General features: G+C 41.9%; 1 protein-coding gene across 6 annotated transcripts in view; it reads right to left on the bottom strand.

Moving 5' to 3' along the window:
- The window catches only part of SMOC1 (SPARC related modular calcium binding 1), a 135,205-nt gene that overhangs the window by 70,050 nt on the left and 40,369 nt on the right, over positions 1 to 24,786 (bottom strand). For all 6 annotated transcript variants that reach the window (XM_075502907.1, XM_075502911.1, XM_075502910.1 and 3 more), the window contains exons 2-5: positions 20,563 to 20,734; positions 12,808 to 12,920; positions 2,302 to 2,401; positions 35 to 82 (exon numbers count right to left, since the gene is read on the bottom strand). In XM_075502907.1, coding sequence (XP_075359022.1) covers positions 35 to 82; positions 2,302 to 2,401; positions 12,808 to 12,920; positions 20,563 to 20,734 — 433 coding nt within the window. The remainder of the gene's footprint in view (positions 1 to 34; positions 83 to 2,301; positions 2,402 to 12,807; positions 12,921 to 20,562; positions 20,735 to 24,786) is intronic.

The raw sequence follows: 24,786 nt of genomic DNA on the forward strand, positions 1-24,786 counted from the left end.
TAAGCAAGTTGCTGAAGCACAGGACTTCACTCACCTTTCCTTCCCGAATTACCCTGGCTTGATGGTTTATCAGTTACAGAACCTAAAGGGGAGGAAAAAGAAAGAAAAAAAAAAGACATCTATTTAGATGCTGCATGATCACACAGAACATGTAATGTTACATTAATACAGTCAATATCTCAACCCACAAAGTGTCTGTTTTACTTGCCAACAGCTCAGTTTAGGATTCAGAGAGCCTGTGGCTCTCTGGGATAGCATAAGGAGGTTTTAGGCATTAAGATGTTAAATCAGGATTAGGGTAAACAAGAAATCTTTAGTAGCTGGATCCAGTGATTTGAAAGAGTTCAGAGCAGTGTGCTAGTAAGAAACCTGGAATAAATCCACGGGCAAGAAGGAAAGATCAATAAGAGTCACTTCTTTCATTTGCAAATGTCAGGAAGAACAAATCAAAGACAGGTGGGGAGAGTGTGCAGGGAATGCAAGGGGCAGTATTCTAAAGGAAAAGGAAAGGGATTAAGTGGGACAATTTGTAGAAAATGGATTTCAACCAACCGCTGAACATCCCCAGCTGTTTGAAAAAGGACACTAAGATCCAGCATGTACTTGAATAGAACACGTCTTGGACTTTTTAATATAACTTAGATCTTCACATAAGATATGATTCTACACTTGTTTCTGCAGTTTGCTTTAGTGCTTCATCACACAATTTTCCACTAAAACTTGAACTGATAAGCTTTTTGAACAAATCCATTACCAAAGTGTACAAAAATCTATGACAAGCTTTTTTTTAATAGCTTTATTCCCAGGAAACCAATTCTTCCATGCACCATTACTAAATAGTTCCAGTGATTACTGATCCTTCAGGAAACATGGATCAAAAGTCAGCTCCAAAGGAGGCAGCTCTGACAGGCCCAAGAGTCTGGTCAAGACAAACTCTCAGTGTAAACTCTATTGCCCAGGCACTTTCACTTGCAGATCAGTTCATCACAGATCTACTGCTGAATTACAAGTAGGAAGCACATACCAAATATTAGTCGTCATAGGCCTAACATCTGCATGTCCTACAATACACCATGAGTTTACTTTCCTGGTAACACAATTTTATAAACAGCTCAAGACTAAATGAACAGATTAGCAAAACTCTGAAACATGCCCTACCAAAACCATATACTGGGAATGGTGGAAGAAAGTAATATTCTAAGGTTTAAACCAAATTACTATAGCATTTCACCTTACACAAAACCAGGATATTAATCTTCTTTTTTTTCCCATGTACCTGTGAAACACCAAGCATCCCCTCAAGCTACACTGACTCACCAGTTCCCAGACAGTTCTCCCACTCAAGTCAAACCCTCACGCAAGTCACCATGTTTGCTTATTACCACAAAACACACTACAGCCAAGAAGGCACTGAATAAGGTGAGAAGGATTAAAAAAACCAAGAGTTTGACTGCTGTCGTGCTCACATCTGAAGGGCAAACACTGCAGGATCATATGAAAATCTAGAGCCCAGCCTCATCCCCTTTGAGCTGTGGGCTGCCATATTGAATGGTGGGGAGAAAAAAAACAAACATCACTCTCAAGTACGGAAAATGATGGATTTGGGCTCAGTAAACCATAGGGTAACAGAGCAGTGTCAGGCTGCGAGCCCAGAAGCACATCACTTAATAAACCCACGAGTAACAGCCTGGCTCTGGACCTCCTTCTTGCGAGCTGTGGTGCTAAGCCCAGTGCTGTCCAGCCCCATGACACAAACATGGGGATCCTGGAACTGAGCAACATGATCAGAAGACCCGAATCCATTATAACAGCAGGACTCCAGATCTGGGGGCTAGTAGTCAACTACTAGTTTCTCAGAGAACCACCTTATCTAACTTAACTGAAGTCACTCTGCAAGCAAAATGACTCCATAGCTTACTCAATACAGCCCGAGAACCACTTCTTTAAAATACAGCTCATGGGAACAACTCCTCATCTGTTATGGGAATCTTTGGTTTTGGTGTACACAGCAACACTGCAACTCTTGCCTTGGCTACCACAGACTGTTACCTCAGGTTTTTCTCAGTGAGCCTTGCAGGAGTGTCTAGTGTACCCTAATTGCAGGGTGGACATCCCACAGTCCAAGCTCTTGCAGCTTCCAAACGCCAGCAAACACACAGGGAGATACAAGCACAACTGCAGTGTTAAGTCTGGTAAACTGGCCAAGTCACCTGAAAAGATTCATCACTCTGAACAGGATGCATTCTCCCCAGCCCCCTTCAGTTATCAAATTAGTATTTGTTGAAGCAACTCCCACAGTACCTGAACATACAGGAGTTTTGTTCTGTACAGAAGAGCCGCTAATAGGCTTGCCATCAGGTGTCACACACCAGCAGTATCCAGTGTAGGTATGGCACTGCACCTGTTTGATAAAACAAAGAGCAGGCATTTCATTTCTCACACTATCACCCACCACTTATTATAATCCAGCATCTTAGTGGAAGTCCCAACCCAGACGCATCACAAACACATGCTTCAGAGTGGGGAGGTCACACAGAACAGTGATATCATTATCTTTTCTTTTTCCCCTCACCTCCCTCCCCGAAGAAAGGTTATTTCCCCTACTCCAACTCCCTTAGCTGCAATTCAGGAGGCAAAAGAAGTTACAAGTAGTCAGCTGAGAACACTTCAGTTTGGGGATGCAGCAGCTGTGTCTCAGCTCATTCCACCCTCTACTAAATCCCATTTACTATTTACCATTAAATAGTTGTCCCACTGCATCCCAGCTGGGATAAGGAAAGGCCACCCTGGCCCAATTCCACAGCCACTGCTTAAGAACAGCGTTCTGCAGGCATTTCGAAAGCATTTTGTTCAGTAAACATGGCTGGAAAAACGCAGCACTGACTTGTTACGTTAACAAACCCTCTCCAGATAGATTTAAGCTCTCTCCTGTTACTATGTCAACCTAGGCAGCAGGAGCAAGATCCAACATGCTTGCTCTTTGTGTATTGACAAGGACTTAAGAACATTTCATGAAGGCTCTAATGAGCCAAAAGGTACAGAGCATGAGAGTTATCTTGCTTAACTTTAAAGCTCTACATCTGAACCGAACATCTAGAGTCACCCAGTTCCTTCCTTCACCACAGAAGGACACCAAATGACTAGTTCAGATGTGGACCTCTAAAGTGAGAATAGATGAGTCTGCTAGATCGGGATTTATCTTAGTAACATCTATGCAGATATTAGTTCAGTGGCACTATAGTTTCATCCAGCTTAATAAATCTAATTATGGCCTTTGCCTCAGCTTTCACAGAGTGATCAAGCATTTCGATGAAATTCAGGATGCCTTTTGACTTCCCTTGAGACACAAGTAAATGATCATCATACAGGTATCTGTAAATACTAACAGTTTCCAAAATTCTTTCTAGGATTCTAGCCACACTTTCAGTTGTGGTTGAGTGTGCATATCAGTGCTTCCAGCACCTTGAAATGGTATAGAAATGCCTACATTAGTATAAGCTAGAGACTGCTTCAACACATTTCTGAAAAAAGCCATGAAATGAGATCACTTCAGAAACTGCCTTTTTATTTTACTTGTAAATTGAATTCTGTCCATTCTCTCTTTTTCCAAGCAAGCTCATTGACGCTGATTTCCCATTCCAGTCCTCTCCACACAGAAGAGTGATGGAGTGTTCGTACCGTTCCCTTCATTTGGGATCCTTCAGAGCTAGAACAGTCATTCCCCCTTGCTGACAGCTGGCTCCGATTCCCTAAAGTAGCAGAGTTTGTTCAGAGACTTAACAGTCTTTTTAAAAGGCTTTGAGTATCACATAAAACATGATCTAAGAGCAATTATAACACTGTACCATGTGTTTATCTTGGGTTTTACTAAAGTGCAGTGATCATTTTGCCTCAAGCAAATTCACTTTTAGCAGCCAAAAATCAACAATAATCTCATGTACCCATGTTACTAAAGTCACTGTCACTGCTGCTATCTGCACACTTTCATTTTTATTCTCTCAATATATCACAAAATTGATTGCAAATTACTCAAAAGCACTATGAATATAATTAGCAATAATCAAGTTGCAAAGTATTTCTTATTGCTCAATCTAATCAATTGCATATTCAAAACAAGTGTGATGGAACTGCTTAGGTTTCTGTGTTTAATGTTTATCTTTGCTGATCACACACACATTATTGCAGTCCCAACAGCACAAGAAGCTGTCTTTACATCTGAGCATTAATTGTAAAAATCTTACCCAGATATGAAGCCAAATTCCAGGATAGGGTCTCAAATTCATAGAGCAAGAACATTTCATGTTACATTACAGAAAAAAAACCAGCATACCCAGCATTTAAAGAATTCAAGTGTTGGTGACTTGATAGTCCTTCAGCCAAGCCTTCAGAAAACAACAAGCTACATGGCAGAGGTGTCCAAAAAATGTATTGACATAAATTCAGGATAGATGCATTAACTAAGAGCATATTATGCAACTCATCTCAATGGAGAGCTACCAATTACATACACACATTTATGCAAGCCAAGCACATTACATCCATAAAAGTGAAGTAATTTTGTAAATAACTAAGCTAATGAATGCTGGTCTTCTGTGGACTGGTATCCCATGACCCTCTCACCCCTGCTGCCTTTTAAAAAAAAAAAAAGGCTCAGATTGACAGCACTTTAACAACCACGTGTTCCACTGCAGCACCAAAGGACTTCCCTACTATGGATAATAGCAGCAACAAAATCTCAGCAGTTATCCTAAAGGCCAGACAACTACCCATGAAGGACAGACGCTTCAGAAACCTCAAAAAATCACTGCAGTTGGCTTTCCTGAATATCTTCATGTTGAGATGCTACCTTTCACCATGATACCTGACCAGGTCTCAGCATATTTAGGTGTCATAACAATAGTGGCCTACAGCCTAGAGTTTGCAGCCTAAAGGCTGGGAACAAAAAAAAGGGTATAGTTTTAATCAGTTACATAGCACTGGTATGGCACTGAAAAAAATGTAAAGGCAATGGCTGGATCCAGTACCATTTCTAAACACTGTGTGTAAACACAAATTCTGTAAAATATGTCAGCAATTCCAAAGCACCTACAGTAAGGAATCTTGAAAATTCAGGTGTTTACTTTAAATTTTTCTAATGAGTTTCCAATGATCTTAGGTTTGAGTTTGTTTCTAAATCACATTTAAGTCTTCTACCTGAAATTCAACCTCATTCTAGTCCTACTCCTATAGTAGCAAGATTTTTAAATACTGTTATAATCAGAAGAGTAATCATGTAAAAGTGACACCTGTTTACTGCACAGATCTAATCTTCAGTTAGAGTAATTTAGGCTCTACCAAAATACATGTTACAAAAAGTGTGTTTGACTTCTTTTGGCTCTCAGTCTTCTAAAGCTAAGCACTGTGTCAGAGAAAATACATTATCAATTTTGTATATAAAAAACTTGATTGCTAACTAAGCTGCAGCTACAGAACCCTCATTACTGCTGGAAAGGCACATGACAGATAGAATTTGACATCTCAAATTAACATACACCTGTCCAACAGCTGAACATTTTAAGTTACATAATAGGGAATCAGAGAAATAAAACCTGCAAATCATTTGAGGTCTACCAACAGATTCCCCATTAACATCTACACTTTCAAAAAAAAAAATCAAACTTCAGTTTAAAGCCCCACAAGCACCCGAATCCCTGATCATGCAGGACAACACTGTTCCTATTTTTCAGGGGTGGGAGATATGCCATCTCGACTCCCTCAATCGAAGGATGAAAAGTATGAGGGACAAACCCAGCAAAAGCTGCCCTGCCACCATTGCCCAAATTAAGTGTAGCAGCAGCTCCTCTATTCCCCCCCGCCATTACGACATGTGAAATCAAACAGCAGCTAACATACTAGCCACCAGCCACATGAACAAACACCTGCTCTCATCAAGTTCATTACAGTATGAAGACGTTAGAACTATAGTCACTGGCAGACTACTCTGCCTCTTAATTTCCTGAGGGGAAAAAGCTGCTGCTGCTTGGGTTTCTTCAGTATCTCACTGGCAACGCCAGAATCAGATTCCCAAGCAGTCCAAAGCTTCTCAACAAGCAAGCAGCAGCATCCCTTTACAGCCATTTGACAACGGAGGATCAAGAGGTTGTTTCCAAAAGATGAACTGGAAATGGGAGAGAAGTTGCATGCACAAGTATGAGGGAGAGAACAGGGGCAAAGCAGTAACTCTGTGATGGCTGAAACCAGTCTCTAAGGAGTTACAGGAAGCAGAAGTTTGCTGCAAGAAGCTTGAGACCGCCTTGGACAAGCACTGGGCTGAGCACAGGAACAGCAACACTCAGACTAGTCTTTCACTGCTGTTCAGATGAAGAGTTTGGTAACCAATTCCTATCCCATCACAGATCAGACAAACATTCCCTGGCTCCTTCCATAATGGAGGGCAGAGAGGAGAAAGGAAGAAAAACATTCCTTCTGCATTCAAAACAATACTTCTATGAGAAAAGAAAAAACACATCCAGTTTTTGAATGGCTCTGCTGAGGGTGAGGGAGGGCAGACAGCAGAGCTACTGCCTGCACTCACAGCAAGAGGCTTGGCTCCAAACCCTGGCTCTATCCAGGTGCTCATTGTAAACACTGTAAAAACAGTTAAATAAATTGTTCCGAGCCAGTAGGTTAGCTGGTCTGACCCAGAGAGCACAATCCAGTGTCACCCAGCAATTCTTTAATCAAGCCTTTCCTTTGTTCAAGCCATTGAGGCTCATCTAGAAAGTCCTCTGAATCCAAGTTAGTGGCACACAATTGGCACACTGGCCTAATGGCTATTTATCCTAATTAAGTGGTGATGCCTCTTTTCTGGATTAAATGTCTTGCTGTACTGCTTAGACCCTGGATCTTGTCATACTTTCTACTAGATTAAGTCAGCTGACTATTGTCAGAAGCCTGCCTTGCCTTTACAGACAATTTGAGGGAGCTATGAATCGGTCTGCATCTTAAGTTTGAGCTTCTTTGGGACTGCAACCCATTAAAACATTTTTGTCACTTTTTCTGTTCCCTGCTCACATTTAATTCTTCCCTAATGATGTTGTGCAGACAAATATTCCCACCAGGGCTTTATGCAGCAGCCACCTCCCTCAAGCCTATGCACCATTCAAGAAATGCTTGCTCCACAGGCATTTCACTATTCATATAACCAGAGAAAGAAGTGATTTGTGGCAAAAGAATCTTAGCCATGGTCAAGGGTACTCCCAACACACACTCGGGCACCCACATCATTTTTAGCTTAGGAGAGGGATTCTCAAGAGAGGCTCTCTGCTTCCGACACAGAATGTGACCCTTTAAAGTTGAGAATGATCTTACACTGCCACTTTCCTTAAGGGATGTCCACTCCTGCTTTGAAAATCTGTTCCTTTGCTCTCTTGACTGGTGGTACTTTGAAGAAGTGCTGTATATAACTAAAGTTGCTACCTCCTTACCCATCCATGGGTTATCTTTAGCTCAATATGCAAATGAGAAGCACAATGAGAACTGCAGGAAGAAAGCAAGTGTGTAAATAGGAAACAAATCTGCAGAGCAGTATTCAGAGACAGCTCCAGCTACAATCTTTTATAGAAGGGATGTCTTTTAATTAAAAAAAAAGCCAGGACCACCTACTAATTAAAATCCAGATTCTTTATGAAGAAAGAGTTTCTTTAATCTAGCAAGACAGACTGTGTTCTTTCCTTCTGAAAGGAGAGGTTAAGTCCTTGAGAGCTTAGTATTGCTAGAGTATGAGCACTGAATAATGGAATAATAGACAGCATCCAGGGAATGTGGGACATGTCTACACAGTGCCCTGCAGCACCGTGCTGCATTAAGAAATGAGTTTGTAATTCTGCCCAGCATCATGCTACACTAGCCAATGCAGAGGAACAGACTTGGATCACAGGTCTGTGACGAAGTCACACTGAACGCTGAGAGGGTTCCCCATGTCTTTAGAAAGGGGTCTGTTCGTGGGACTTTGGAGAAAGCAGTACTTTGTACATGCATTAGCATAGCACAGAATGAAACTATTGCTGTGGACCATAATATAGATCACTCTTTCCAAACAGACTTGTATTACCAGATGTGGGAGTGCTCTGGAAGCTATCTGATAACAGAAAACTGCTGTGACAAAGTCAGCCCACTCACTGATCCCGTCATAAGTCAGTAGGTTTGACTGATGCACTCGCTTTAAGAGAAATCTCAGTGCTGCATCGTAACTGCACCAGCAGCTGCAGTTTTCAGAGCCCTAAACTCTAAGAAACTCTCCAAGGAGACTTGCTCTCAGCCACTTGTATGTAGACTTGCAAGGAAAATAAGCCACAGCTAGACAGAAGGTGGTGGCAAATAGCAAGACACCACAAAGCCCCATGAAACTACACCCCCAAAGCAGGGTTAACATTATTCATGTTCATATTAATCTGACTGAAATGGATCCCGTTTCAAACCTCAGCAACCTTTTCTAAAAAACTGCTTGGGGAAAAACTATGAAGAATGCAAGTCTCTCTCAGCCCATGGCAACAAGCCCAACGGCACTAGGCAGCATAAGAAAGTGTGCAGATTACCCAATAAAGCCTGTTGTTTATGAAGAACAGATCACAGCAGGTTAAGTGCAGCATGGAAAGGGAATGGCATTTATGCAAAATACAGCATAACAAGCAAAAAGGATAGAGCAAGTCTTGGGAGCAGAAACTGGTTTTAGTCATGTCCAATTTTGCACAACAGTACATGACCTCAGTTTTATACAATTAATCAAATTACTCATAGCAAACAAACATTCTTATGTTGTGAATAACTCAAATTTTATCTGCATGCTTATATTACTGTGGGCTAAGTGCAGAGAGCTTTTGTTATAGGAAGTAATATTCCCCACACAGGCTGAAATATAAAGAAATAGCAATTCCAGAGCAATTCACCAGGCCTGTTCCCATTTACAGTCATCCCATCATGCCTACAATGCCACCACCTCTTCCATGTTGCAAATCCATGCCACATTTTTAGATGTGTAAGCAGTGCTAAAGAAGGATTTGATAACATCTTTGCAATACACAAGCTCCCAGAATAAGGGAAGCAACACACATGATACATAGAAACAGTTATGGAAAAAACAGTGAATTGACAGGTTCCTGCTCCTCTTCATGCAATACACCAAACCCATTATAACTAGCCATGCCTAGGAAAACTGGCAATCCAAGCAATAGAATCAGTGGCAACACTCCTTTTCAGTCTATATTTTACAGACAATGAAAAAAAGACAGATTATACAAGTCTAAGACACACAGGATGTCTCTCCAATGCAGGGTTTAAATGCAAGCCAAACCAAGGTCTTTGCCTTCAGGCCCTCCTCCCTTTCACACTTGTTACCACATCTAACTGTTGGGTGCCAGAGCTAGTTGCCCTGCAGGGAAGCAGGAGGAGATAAGGCAAGCATGGTCTCCCCTCTGCAGCTGCTGCCCCATGCAGCACATGCTGCCGGTCACAGAACAGGAGAGTAGCTATGTTCTCTTCACCACCCTATAGCCCCATCCAATTTGCAGTGGATCCAGCCCCAAATTCACACAGTTTTGTACTGCATGCAATTCCAGGAGCTGGAAAGGGCAGACTTGAGCTGCTTTCAGAGGAACAGCCTCACTTAGTGCTGCTTTCAGCGTTTACCAATAGCGACTGCAATTTAGTTTCTAATCAAGAGGATGATGATAAACCACAAAAGCAACAGTTCCATCTGGTTAAGACCAAGCAGGTTCTGTGAACATACAGTTACTGCTACCAAATGCAGCTCCCAAACCTGCACTGTTAGTGTTTTTCACTCCTGCAAAACTTTAAAGAATTTCCAACAATTAGACAAAACCCCAGATCTTCTGAAGTCTGATGGCAAGGACGATGATGTGGGCCTGAACACCTACTGTATATGCATCTACAAAAAAAGAGGCTCGGCTCAAGACCTGAAAGCAAGTCATCCACATCTTGAGCGAGTGCTGTAACAGTTAAGACATTTGATATTCTAAATATATGCACGCATCTTTGTTTCTGCTCTGATCAGAATTTTTCTTCTACCCAAAATATTCCTCCAATAACAGTTACACAGAAGGGGGGGAAGTTGTTGAAAAAATTTCCCTAACCAACTCTACATACAGCGTATACCCTGAAGTGTATGCATCTGCTTAGATTCTTGTTGGGATGGGGATTCGAGGTTGAAGAGTGTGGTGGGTATTTCTCCTAGAAACTTCATTGAGAGATGCTGCTCTGTTCTGGACTTCCCAACTGATATTTTGGAGTTTGGATGGAGCAACTCTCTGGGTACTGAACCAGAATAAACTAATAACAGTTCAGAGCCGACTTCAGCAAGGCCTCAGGGACTTCAAGAACTGGCCTACACAGCTTCCCTGCAGAGCAGAACCCAGGGGTGCCAATTCTCTGCACAAGAGATGCAGTATCCAAACCACCTCCACCAGATGAGATCTATTAATGAGTTGCTGGAAGCAAAAACTGTTTAGACTGTTCACCAAAATTCTAATTTTTATACATCCTTTTAAAATCAAAGTTTAATTAATTTGGACCAGAAGCTAAAGGAAATATTTGTCTCAAATGCAGGTTGAAACCAGTTAGCTTCCTCAGACATTGTTTTTGATTCACATCTTATGCAGGGACAATGACCTTAAATGCTGCAATATAAACAATGAAGCTGGTTCCTGAGGTATATGGAACATGGAGTATTTTTACAATCCAAGGAATGATAAGAATTTCAGTTAATTCCAGCGACAAAGGGATCAGAGGCTTCCTTCATCATGCCAGGTAAAACAAAAGCATTTTAGTGTTCACAGATAGGACCGAACAGAGAAAGAATGCGAAATGTTGCTTAGCTGCCAGCTGAAAACACACAATTTTTGTAAGCAGTTTCATGCTGCCCCTCCACTGGCAACCCACACTGGCCAGGCAACGTGCAGGAAAAAAGCCCAGCAACTGCTCCACAATCCAGACACTGGTACCAACCTTCCAAATAAACCTGTCTGAAACAAAACTTTATCAACTGCACTCAGTCCAGTTTATTAGGATAGAAATTTCACCTGCACCCCCTACTTTACTCTCCAAGAGGTTGAAGGACAGCTGACGAGACATTGGAAAGTCAGCTTTCCTTCCCCCTTTTTTCTTGAACTATTAAGTTTAAGATGGAACACTTAGTTGTCCCACTGTGCTAGGTTTTGTAAGTATTCCCCTCCAGTACCAACATAACCTGAGCAGCTCTACACAAAATCAAATTTCAACAATTGAGAGCATAGACTGCAAGAAACTGCAGTCACCTTCTCTTACTCCCACCTTCCCAAGATGGTCCACACCGTACACAAATATGATGCTGCTCCAAAGAAGTATGCAAAGTTGGCAGGATGGATAAAACTTTTCCCACTTCACCATTAAAAAACAAAACCAAAACAAAAAAACACTCCCACACACCAGATAATGGGCGGGTAAGGCTGAGGGGGGGAATAAAAATTTTTGGTGGGTTATCACAAAAAAATCTTTCTTCTCCTCTTCCCCCAGGCATCACAAAACGTTTGAACCAACCCCAAAGCTTTTTGTCTTTCTCATCTTTTTGAAGCCAATATTGATTATATTTTGGAATTATTTTTTTTACCCTTCAAAAGACTTTGCAAACAATAACTAATGAATCCTAAAATTTCTCTGAGGCACAAGATCTCTAGAACAGTGCTAGATATAGGGAAGCTACAGCAAAAAAAGTTGCGTGATTTACCTAAGTTCACAAAGTAGAAGACATCAGGGTTGCAGGATTTTGGCTTTTGAGATGCATGCCAAACTGAGCAGACAGCATACCCCTCCCACCTGTTAGGGAGCTGCACGAGCCATTTTTAACACCCAGTTCAGTTAGCACCGGGACACTACTCAATATGCTAGTGGTAACAGAACCAAGTATCACTCTTCATTTCTACCCTGCCTCAGCAAACTACTCTTCCTCTCACAATCTTCTTCATGAGGGCTTTCTTTTTGCCATAACTACTTCAACTTCTCTAGAATTCTGTAGGATCTCTCCCAGTCCAACTATTTCTGAAGGATGCTCAGTGACCAGGACTGGCTATTCATTTTTCACAGATATTAAAACACCAACAAACCATAAGCCTCCTCTGCTACACCTCCTGAGATAACTGCTTCTCCAGAGAAGCAGCATTATGAAACAGCCTACCATCCCAGCACATCGTTTAGTTCCAGCAAGTGAACAGTGAAGAATCAAAAATCCAAAGCAAGCAGTCTCTTTGCCTCTCTGCCAGACCCCCAAACCACAATAGGGCATAGAATAGGAAAGCAGAGTCTGTCACTAACAAGTACCCTGCAGAGGGAAGAGGCTCAACAGACCACTTTTTTGCTGGTATAGATGAAGCACAAGTAACAGCAGAAGAAGCTTGGCCCATTCTGTTCTGTGTGAGCCACAGCTCTTTGCAGCTTTTTCTTTTTTCTTTTTCTCCTTTTCTCTTTTTCTCTTTTCAGGGAAAAATTGGCCTCCCTTGCAACTTGTTTTTGTTTCTGTGCTGAGCTGGAGGTTGATGCCATTTGTTTCTGTGCTACACTGGACATGGATGCCATTGCATATGTGCGTGTCTTTTAAGGTATGGTGAGCGAATCAAAGCTTCCAGTTAGTTACACAAGTCCCCAGCTTTCAACACTTTCACTTGAGTAAATGATTCAGAGTGTGCACCCATGCTGCTATCATCACTTGGCTCATGCCTTAACAGTGAACCTCTTGCAGCCACTGGGAGCTTGGCTGAAGGAAGCCAATAGAAATTTTACCTGCGTGAACGATCCATCCTCATTGCATTCTGGGATGAAGACTGCTTCTTGGGGCTTCTTTGCCTGTTCCAGTGCTTGAGCTCTCTCTAATCGACACTTGCTTTGGCCAGCATCTACAAAGAGAAAAGCAAAACCCACTTAGATTGCAAACACCATTTGGCCTCTTTGAAAGGTACCAGAGGCACCGTGCAGCTGCAGGGGGAAAGAACCCCAAACAAAAAAACAAGGCATCAATGACCTTTACCTGCACATTAACGAGGCAGCTATGGAGTTAGCACTCATGATCCTAAAGACAAATATGAATCTAGACAATCCAACTACAAGCCACTTAATGAAGAGCTGCCTAATTTCCTAGGCAATAGTTTTTATGGTCATCCAAGGGCTCTGGAAGCTTCTTCAAAGAGTGCTGGAGCACAATGTCCATGCAGTGAAAGGCCTTCCCAGAGGGAGTTGTGTATGTGCTAATATTAACAGCCTGAAACTGGATGGCTGAGCATAAGCCAAGTAATTCAGGCCCAGAAGTGAGCAATATGGAAGACAGGATGGCCCCAGAAAAGCTCCTCTGAGCAACTCTCCCAGTAAGATGCTAAAATAACCAGCCACCCATCTGAACTTCCACCTTTATGTGGTTCAGATAGGTAGATATGCCATTGCCTGTGCTTTCCTGAAACCCAGCTTCTACCTCTAGTCCCAGTGCTTACAGCCAGGTGTGCATTATACTTTCTCATATCAGTTACTCACTTTGCTGCCAGGAAAAAATGTTGCTCTGCAAGCAGAGCTTGAAGCAGCCAAGATCTCAGCCCTGCATTTATTTCACATGATGGCAGCATGTAGCATGACCTTAATCCCTTCCAGGTCCAGCTCACTGAGTGTAGACCCAGATAAGCCTAACACTGATGACTGATGGGTCAGAAAGGAGAGTTCTACCCTGCAGAGAGACAGATTGACTCAGCATTTACATTTAAAAACATGATGTCTAACAGTACTGCTGTTCCATCTAGAAAGAGAACAACAGCAAACATGTTTCCATGGGACTCTGACACAGGGACTAGCACCTTCTTCCTTTTCCCCATGAATCCGCTGACAAAGATTTTCAGTGCAGAAACTGCAAAATCTGATCATCAGAATCTTTCAACAGCACCATAGAGAGTGATCAAGGTTGAATCCCCATTCTACCAGGCACGGAAATCATTGGTTAACAAAAAAATTCCACTGGATCCCTGAAGATCCTGTATTCCACTTCACAGATCACGTGAACTTCAACAACAGAATCACTAATGCCAGGACTGAATTAGAAAGCCAGTCTGGGTTCTCAGGTCAACTGAATTCACATTGCATGCCAATAGAAGTGATTTCCATCTAACCATATCTAGATGCAGAAACCAATGACAATGCTGTAAAATAGTTTTGGTAAAGACCTAGACCAAAGCTTTCAAGCAGAGTACTTCATTTACACAACTGATGACTCAAGAGACTAAGTTTCCAGTTTCCCAACACAGTTGCATTTTAAACATATCACATTACTCCCCAAGAAGGATTTCACAAGTTTTCTGAAACTAGGGAAATCAAACCCTTCTCTTTGGAAAAAGTCATTATTCATAGCAACAGTATTCAGCACACATGCCCGTAGCTCAGGCACTGGGTTAGAAACCAAAAGTTGCCTATATCAACTCTGCCACTGACCCACTGAGTGGCTACAAGTCTGCCACCTCACCTCCCTACAACCTTGTGTCCCTTCTGATCCTATGTCACTCATCTTTAGACTGTAATTTGTTTTCGGGGTGTTTGCACAATACCCTTAGCACATGGAGCTTTGATCTCAGGTGGACCTATTATTAGCTTGTATAAAGAGCAAGATTGTTACTCACAGAATGAATATACTTTCTTGAATAAAATTTACACTGAATTTAGAGGAGCAGTATTTTTTCCTAATTAGCCATGATATAGCCTCTAAGTTGGCATTTCCTTTTTTCCCCCTCCTGCTTGCCAAAGTGACCAGATGATCAGACCTTGTTTGCACACCTCCACTGGAGGACGGTCCTGCCAACGGTACTGACCCTTCCAACACTTTTTCAGCTGAAAAGGAAGCACTGGCAATGCTGTTAACTGGAACACCTAACTATCACCTGCACATCTCCTGTTCAAGCTTAAGAGTCTAATCTTGCTTGGCATGACATAGGACATTATTACAAAACCAGATGGTGTAGCTGCACCTTCTGTTTTATAGCTAGCTGTCTGACTAAAAACACCTTCAAGTTCTGCTTCACAGGAGACAACTAAGTAGCAAAAAAATCAGCATAGATTATGCAGATCTGCACATATAAGGAAAGAAAAAAGTTGCGAATTTCTCACGTGACAATCAAAGCAACAGATTCACAAACGAAAGTGTGTTTTCTAGTCTCTCTATCTGAGGATACAGAAGTACAGACAGGCATACCTGGTTCCTCTCCTGAACATAAAACAGAAGCATAAAGCATTTCCACATAGCATCTGCTTTAGTGCTGGCACACTCACAACTACATGACTGAAACTGCATGCTTCACCACATAGCTGGTAGGAACAAACATTTTGTGGCATCCCCTGTAGTACAAATACATTAGGAGCCCAGGCAGAAGGGAGACTAACTCAGACCTTTGCCCAATTTGTTTAATGAGCAGACAAACATGCACACAATCAAGCCCTTACTATAAGGAGAAGGTAATATAAACATGTTACTGCTAAGGTGACTATGTCCCTCCTGGCAATTTTAACTGGCCTTTATAAATTGAACTCTCTACTACCACCCAGTACACCATGCTGCGTAGCACCCCACCACTACACCACAGCATTTAACAGCTCATCGTTGTTGCAGCATCCTCTTTTGAAATGCAACCCTTTGCTCAAGTGATACCTCTTCACAAATTGCTGCTGAAGCATAGAGAACAGACAATTTTTCTCCTGTTCATGAACACTTGGCCCTGATTACTTCTCCCATCCTCCCTCATTGATTTCCAAAGGTCATGCCAGTCCTTTAACAGCCTTGACTTGGAACCACCACCTATATACCATGCTGGCTGGAGAGGTGTGTGCATGCCGCTATCTTTTTTTGTCTGTCATTTCACAGTTCAGTTCCAGTAAAAACAGTGCCTTTAATATCAACATTTACCAGTTTGTTTTTAAAAGAACTGTGAATCCTTCTCTTCCTCACTCCACAGGCTGGTATTTTTATAATGTTTGCATCAACATGTGATTTCAGTAGGATGGCTTCACCTTACATTTTCTAATTAACAAAGCAAAAATAGCAAAATATTACATAAGTGCCAAGTGTTAAAAAATAGCTGCCAAATAGCTCACCCCAAATAAGATGCATTATAAATTTTACTAAAGCCTGATGTTATGATGTAGATCCATATACCCTATTCTGCATTTTGATTGTTTACCTGAGTGTTTCAGCACTTTTTCTTCCCCCTTCTTAAAAGTGTTCTCTGGAGTATCAAATGCCAAGCTTATAAAACAGAATGGCATTAATGCATTCCAGTTTCACGGTCTAGACAGACTAAATGGGACTTTCTCCCCTCCCTTACATAAGGTGAAAAACCAAAACAGGATGACTTTTTAAAACACATAGCTGTTTAATAATTTGACTTTAAATATCTTCAAAATTAGGACAGATTTACTGCAGCTCAGAAAGCTGCCTTTTAAAGAAAATTCATTCCCAAGTTGGTAGCTGGCAACAAAGAGATTGTGAGCTACAAGTGACATTTTTGACATCTGTGGCCTAATCTGCAGAATGCAGGTGCACATAATTTTGGATTTTGCAATGAAGTTGGCTAGTTACCATGGTTGATCTTATCCATGAACAGTTTATTCAAATGAGACCACCATGTCCCTCATAATATACACAGTGCACTCCTGAATAGGCCTAAAGAATTCCAGCATCCTCTCTTCCACAGGCAGAGGCAGTCTTGACACCACACAACATCATGGTATAAAGACCCAAGCTATCCTAATAATACAAAGTAAAACACCTCCAGACATCCACACAACACTAGCAGCAAATCTATACAATGCAACCACAAAAATCTAGCTATTTAATTTTAATTCTACTTTGTTTTTATCAAAAGCTCAAAGGACAAAAATTGATCGAAGCAGCTTTTGAACTATTTCTAGTTCCATTAGGTAACTGTCTCACATACAGGCCAGGTCCCCATCAGGCATGAAGCGGTCCAGCTACACTGAAGTCAGCAGATTCATACCCATTTACTCCAGCCAATGATCTGTGTCTTTGCATAAAAGAGGCAGAAGTGGAACCTGAGCAAACTACAAAAACATGCCCATCTGTCCCCACAGGGTGTCAATCATTCTTCACTCTATTTTCCACTTCATTTCTGACAAGTCCTATACCTGCAATCTCCAACTTTTCTCTTCATGCTCACGTACTTTGCTCCTTCTTTGATACCCACATACCATTTCTACTCTAGAGTTCCCCAATTTATTTGGAACATACCTAAAAGCATGCCTAAATTTGCAAAGTGATTGAAAGCATCATTTCAGATTTTATTGACTAACTGCTGCCAAGGAGGGACCCACTTTATTCTCCCTTGACTAGGAATAAGAAAGTTCAAAGACAAAACACATGGATCTAGCAAGGTGGACTTAAAAAGTGATTTCAAAATATTATCTCCTGTCCAACAAGAACAGTAGGTAGAGGAGAAAGATTACCTTCAAACAACCCATCACTAGTCAGAAGGAAACCTTCCTTTCCAGCACATTACCCAAAAGTTGTTTTCATCCAGGTGTCCCAGGAGATGGGCTGAAGACCCCTGTTACAATTCCCACCAGTAACTTACAGATAGGTTTGTTCTATATAGTGACTTGTGATCTAAGAACAAGCTCTATACCAGCAGACTTTCAAAACCAACCATTATAAATCTAAAGGGAAATTCTTAGAACACTCCCACCCCTTTTTTCTTTTTTTAATAAAATAGGCCAAACAAGTTCCTAGAAACCAACCAGTTAACATAGAACTTAAATGTGTTTTAAGCCACAAATATCCAATATACCCTAACAATCACTCCATAATCTTTACAGCTTGCCAAGACTCATTTAACAAGTATTTGTCCTTCATCCCTGCAAAGTTTTGAGGCAGAACTCTTATTTGACATCAGATCTTAAGATGCCTGCTGACAAAAGATCCAGGTAGGAGTCCTTGGCTGTGTATTTTACACACAGCTATGCCATCTGGAACTATTCTCTGGAATCTCATCAATGAGGCTCCATTTGTCATGGATGCCGTAGCTTGATCATTTTAAGCTACCCCTGACTTTTAACCCTTTGTGATGTGAGTGAGAGTTCGGTGGGAGTTCAGATAATTTAGCGCAATGAAGGAATTTCATTGAAAAGCACGTGAGGAAGCTAGCAAGGAGCAAGAGCTGAATAAGAGTTATAGTTCCCAAAGGGCTGGCAGGATTTCATCTTTAAAGGTCCTTAGCTTCTTGAGAGAAAGCAGAACACTAAGCTGAATCAAAAAGGTTCTGTTCTCACTATGGAAACCATCCTGCTTGCCTTGGCACAAGCACAGTTCAAGTTATCGACATATGAAATTGGAAACCTATGGTAATCTGGGGTGCAGAACTATGCCTTGCTGTCCACAATATCCTTCCTCTTGTCCTTATTTTAGTTACCTACTCCCCCCCCCCCCCCGAAGGAAGCACAAGTTAAAATTTCATAAGGATAATTTCTTGGATACAGCATCTACCACAACTGCATGTGACTGGGCTCGATGGCCCATGGGATCCCTTACAGTTCTACGGGAGTTCCCCTGTAGAGCATCTCTGTCATACAGAAGGAATGAAGGCTGTTCAGGGTAAACCTGGTGCCCTACTGCAGAAGTAGAAGGTGCTCGAACAACTGCTGGTGGTATCTTCCTTTGTGCAAGTACAAGATACAGACCTCGTCAACTGCCTGTAGTTAGGCACACGTGTCTCCCAACTGTCTGTATGTGCCAAGAACAGTGATTTTTATGCACAACTAGAGGTCATATTCCTAATGCAGCCAGAAAAACAAAATACCTTTCAATAGCAGCACACATAGAAATTACCAGCAAGGTTAAATTTGAATGTCATAGTTAAAAGAATATTCCTACTTCCCAGGGATTCATGGGAGTGTTGGTGGATTAAAAGCAAGACTTGCAGTTGTTAAACACTCCCAGGTTATCAGGTACTGTATAGTACCACAGGGTAAGAGGAAAAAGGAAAGGAGAACACAAGTAGTTTCAGCTAAACATTTCAGTTGTGTCAGAGAGCAGAAAAGAAAGTATACTTTACCTGTAGACAAATTTAAGCTTAAAGACAGCTAAGTAGCTTAAGACAAAAAAGTCTTTAGTTACTTCTTTGGGACTCTTTGCAATCACGATACACAGTAGTCTGTGTAGTTTGGCAATCAACATTTTCTCCACTTCCAGAAACAGACACTTTTGCATATGGATGTACCACATTTCAGATCCCATGTTTTAAGTGACTGAACAGTGCCAGTTTCTACGCCAATATCAGCCACAGAGCTGCTTATCTAAGCCACTCTGCTCAAGCAATAAAAGCAAAAGCAGGACTCCCACCCTACTGCTTCTTATTGTGATACTCAAAAATGCATCACTTGCAAGAACAGTCCAACCGCCTCTTGAGCCCTGAGAAGAAAGCTTCTGGGTTTCCAGTACTCAGAAAGCAGCATGATTCAAAGGCCTTTTTCTATGCTATGGGAGAAGCTGCCATAAAGCAACACAGCAGTGGTGAGAGGAAAAAAAAAAAAAAAAAGAGAGAGAAAACACATACAAGTAAGCTTTTTTCCAGTGAGAAACTGTTTAAATGAGAGCAATATTTGAGGTCATGCTCATAATTCACCTAAACTATAAAGCTTGTCAATACATTGAAAAGGGATTTATGTTTTAGAACAAGTAATTCTGACAAAGATACTTTTTTATAATAGTAAAAAAGCCTTCATAAACAAAAGTCAGACTTAAACATATGCCTATTTATCCTTCCACAGGGATTTTAATGAGTTTCTCCCATCACTTTAACCAATTGCTAAAAACATCTGTGCCATCTGCCCTCTGAGTCAATTATGCTCTCAGAAAATGCACTCAACTTGATTTTTCATTTCACTGCAGAAGCAAACCATTTGTGTGACAAGACACCAATATTCCTTAAAGTTGCAATTTCATCTTTAGACTATGCTGAAGAGCAGCTGTATCGAAAGAGAAGCAATATTCTCACCTTTAAGTAGATGTGTAACAGCAAACAGGCAAGAGAGGCCATGTAAAGCCTTGCATGCATTCTGTCTTAATTAGCTCAGCACAGAAAGGCTGTTTATGTCTGAAAAGGGGCTAGACATCTAATGTGCACTGCATGTTCTTCCCCACTCCACATTCCTGTCACTCAAAAAGGTACCTCAATTCCTCACCAGCACAGGTAGCAAGGAAGATCTCTTCTTTCAGGATTTGATTTTGCATTTCCATGGGGCCAGCTCCTTCTGCTCTGCAGACACGTATTTCGGCCCTTTTTCAGTGATGTCTCTGGCTCCTTTGCCTTCTTTCATTGATAATTGAGTTGGTTCTGACTCCTGCCACCTAAACGCAGACTCAGATACCCATGCTCACATGAATGCACAATTTCAATCAGATTACTCACAGAGCATGGTACTAAACTCAAGGGTCTAAGAATCCAGTTTCTTATGAGGTAGGACTCCCATTCCTCCCCTCAAAGGCATTTGAAATCCACCTACCTTTGCACCGGCCACGATGTGTCACGCTCAGACTTGACTCCCGGCATTTGGCTCTCTGGTAGTCGCACATTGACTCGTATGTTCTACCATCAGAGGCACAGAGGGGTTTGGACTGGGACCTAGCGCAATGCAGGTTACACTGAGGGTCTCTGTCCCGGTCACTTATTAAAAACTGAAGGAAGAGAAAAAAGGAGGGAGGGAGAAAAACAAAATGTTGGTTTTGTTTGGTTTCCCAAAACAGAGCACAGTGTATTTTGTTTTTACAACAATAGCAATATGGTCTATAATGCAGCTTAAGCTGCCTACCAAAGCTGACTTTGGCTGAAGGGAACTTAAAATGAAACACGTACATCTTTAAAAAAAAAAATTAAGAGTCTTTGCCATTCCATCTTCTTTAATAGAAAGGAAACATTACTCACTCTGCCTCACCTCTGAAAACCTAAGATGTGCAAAGCCAAACACAACCCACATGGGAAGGGCAATACTGAGTCACAACAGCCCAGCTTGCCCAGCGCCCTGCCACAAACAGTATCTGGTACTAGACAATTTTAGTCAGAGGTGTAAGAAGCTTATCACTGAGGATAGAGGAACCCAAACAACCTATCAGGATTGGCCTTGGTAGTTGAACCATGGATGTGGCCAGCTTTGTATCACCCAGTTACTTGGTTTTTAAAGCATTACTTACGTTATCTGTGAATACCACCTGCAACAGCATACCTGCACACTCCCAAAGCCACATTTTGTTCCTTCCCAATGACATCCTGTCTAGCTGGCAATTGCATTCCATGCATCCCACAGTCTAATTGCACACTATGTGAAAAGCTATTTCCTTTCAGAAATTTGAATTTGTCATCTTTCTGAATACCTCTTCTTCCCAAGCATTCAGTTTGGACACAGCCTGTTTTGTATAAACGTGGCACTCCTTTCTTGTCAGTCTCTCCATGCGAACAACCCCAGTGTCCCAATTCCTCGCCCAGAAGACTTAATCCATACCATGATCACTGCTGTTTCCCTTCTCTGAAGACAGCTTGGCTTCTGCCTTTTCTTTTGGAGATGGAAAAACCCACAGTGCACATGGATGAATCCCCATTTTCTGTCCAATTCTTCCCTGCAAATCCCAACATCTGGCAGTAGTTTACTGTTGTACCCTCAGCTGTACTCTGAGCTGCCTATAGGGATACCCAGGTCTCTTTCCCAAGTTCATACTGTCTTCCTGAGGACCCCAACTGCCAGTCCTCTCCATAACCATTGGAAGAGTTTCACCAGGACGTGATAGTAGCAGCCTTTTTCACTTCCCATGCTTCCCCACTTAGTGGGTAGTCAGTCAGACCTTTAACTATTACCCAAACCCAACCACCTGCTCACAGGAAGATTTCAGGGGACTCTTGAAACAAGTCCCATGAGGATTAAGCAAAGAAAAGGGAAGTTAAACCTGTCTTGCACTTCCCCTTCCCAAGCTCCCATCTCTTAAGCCTCTCAAGCCTTGGGGGGACCAGAGTTGCTCTCTCATACACCAATATCCCAGCTCACTGTCAAAGCAGTTATGAGCTCAGCAGTTCGGAGCTGGCAAGCGGGCACTGACTGACACCCTGCCTGCATGCACAAAGCCACGGCTCTCCAAGTGTGTTGATAGCTGGATGCCTTACAGGGAAGTGTGAGTCATTGCCATAATCACCTTGGTGTTACAGTTGCCTACAAAGCTGTCTGCTCTATGCTTTGAGGTTAAAGCTGTTGAAAAAACATTGCCTGAAGCCTAGTTTGGGTTGGTTTTTAACCACTCCAAGAACATGCATCTCTGAAATTTGTTTTTTGACATTTAAAAATAAATTCTTCCCTCCCCTTTCTCTCCCCAATTAAGTGAGATGAAAAACAATTGAGGAGTTGCGTATTTTCATATAAAAACATATTAGCTCTGTACTGCTGGATCTTTTGAAGACTCATGCATTACTAAAAACCCTATTTAAACATGACAGCTGGGAAAAGTAAGCAAGGTCTGCACTTGTTTTAATTTGGGTGGGGCAAAGTTTTTTTTAAAAATCTCATCTGTCAGAGACTTGCCAAAATTTGTAACAGCACAGAGTTTTTAAAATGTTTTTGTTCCTTTTCTGCAACACTTTCTATAACCTGGCAACACCTGTTCCAAGTGGGAAATTGGAAAATTTAAACCTGAAGGCAATTTTAAATGGTTTATAGAGACCTGGACTAGACTATAAAAACACTGTAAAGCTGGACCAGATTTTTGCCCAGTTCTTGTCAGAGGTTGGACCATCACAAGTTAGCTTGGAATTGCTCTGGCTACAGTAATGTCTTTCTGTAGCCCCCAAGGTGCAAAGATCACCAGTGACTGTAAACATACAGCAAAAAGCAGCAGACTGAAGATGCTGAAGCTTCCTCCCAGCATGTCAGAGACCCTGAAAGACTCACAAGGCTTTCCAGCTGTCTGTATAAACACACTTTAAAAGCAGAGCTGCCTGATAGCACAGTATGGTGCACATACAGTGATTAAATATTCAGTTAAACACAGAAGCCATTCTGGTTTAGAAGGAATGCATGCATCTGCCATTTATCACAACTTTGAGGGCTTGAGCTACTGGCATTAAACTTTTTGCAAATTCCTTGTGTCAGAAGCCGAGTTCCACAGATCAGAGTTATCCAGAGGTGCACTGAAAAAGCTAGAATACTGGTTCCCAGCATCAAACCATATTACGAACTTATTGAAAACTCAGCTTGTATCATGAAAACTCACCTAAGCCTTCTGCAGCCTGTACCAAAATACTTAGTATAGAGGGGCCTTGCGGGCCAGGAACACCCCTCCTTCCAGAAAGGGTATCTCTGAAAAATAGAAAGTCCTTCTCAGGGCTGACAAACGAGTTAAACCTAAGGCTATGGAACAGCTTTCCTCCGGTGCCTCCTCACAGAGGGATGGAGAAGAACAGCTCAGCACTGATTAATTATGAGGGCCTGAGGAAACATGCAGAGCACCCCAATGCAGTCTATGAAGTTCTTGCCTACCCAAATTAAGCCAAGAACCACGTTATAAGAAAATATCAAAGCCTTTTTAGCATTTGTAATTTGGATTACAGTAAGGAGCCCACACAGCATGTTAGGTGCTTTCCAAACACTGAAGATGCCACACCTGCCTTGCCAAAAAAGTTTATGGTTTACGTAATTGCACAAGATGGTGCTTGTTTTGTTCTGCTAGATTATAATTGTAAAAGTCTGCATTAATTTCCAGAAGGATCCAGGATCATGCCTGTCTGATCAGGGTTCTTCTCATGTGATCAGACAGCACTGCCAGAAAGGCTGGATCTCCTGGAGATATTACTGAAGGGCTTTAAAAACTCCCCCTTACCATAGGACACGTGCTCCACTGTAGCTCAGAGCCCTTGTCTTTCCTCAGCAGCCCTGCCAGCATTCAGATAGTAAAATGGTGATTTTTGTTCCATTTCCAGCTGGTAAGCATTCATGCTACAGAGGTGATCATCAACACAGACCATGCAGAGACATTTAACATACTAGCTGGTTTGAGTGCCCATCCTCTCCTGCATAGAAAGTTTTCTTTCTAGCATTTTGCCTGTCAGAGCACAACAACTGCCCTCCTTTGTAAGCAGCCTCAGCCACTTGAAGAAAAACACTGGATGAACGCTGAAATATGTGTCTGCCCATGGGGAGAGCACTTGAATCTATCATTTTAACAGCTACGACTACGATTCATAAGTTACTGATTCCCAGTTCTTTATTCCCACTTCAAGCAAGCAGGCACCTCTTTTCCAAGGAGCACAGCCCTGCTCCAAAAGAGCACCTCGGTCACTGCAGGAGATACTGCTGAGCCAGGCAGAGGACTGCGAGCAATGTGCACCAGGTGCCCTGACACCTGGCTACCAACCCTCCAAAGACACAGCCAAGACAGTAACATGATTCTCTGGTCCCTTCAGGGGAAGGGTAACAAGATAAAATATTCTGCCTTTAACACCAAATGTCCTATCGTGGCCCTTGAAGCTCAAATCAAAGCTTGATGTCCTAACAGCTTTAAGACACCCACACAAACAGGCTTTGCAAACAACAGAATCACCACTCACAGCGCAGTGCTTGGTGCTCTACACACAGACACACAACATGAACAGATCTGGACTCAGGGAAAAAGTAACCATGTAAACTTGTGCAGCACCAGCAGGTTTCCAAGCTTTATCTAGAAAGAAGAGGGAAATAATTATCTTCGCTCTG

The sequence above is a fragment of the Mycteria americana genome, chromosome 5, assembly GCF_035582795.1.
Source record: "Mycteria americana isolate JAX WOST 10 ecotype Jacksonville Zoo and Gardens chromosome 5, USCA_MyAme_1.0, whole genome shotgun sequence".
NCBI lineage: Eukaryota > Metazoa > Chordata > Aves > Ciconiiformes > Ciconiidae > Mycteria > Mycteria americana.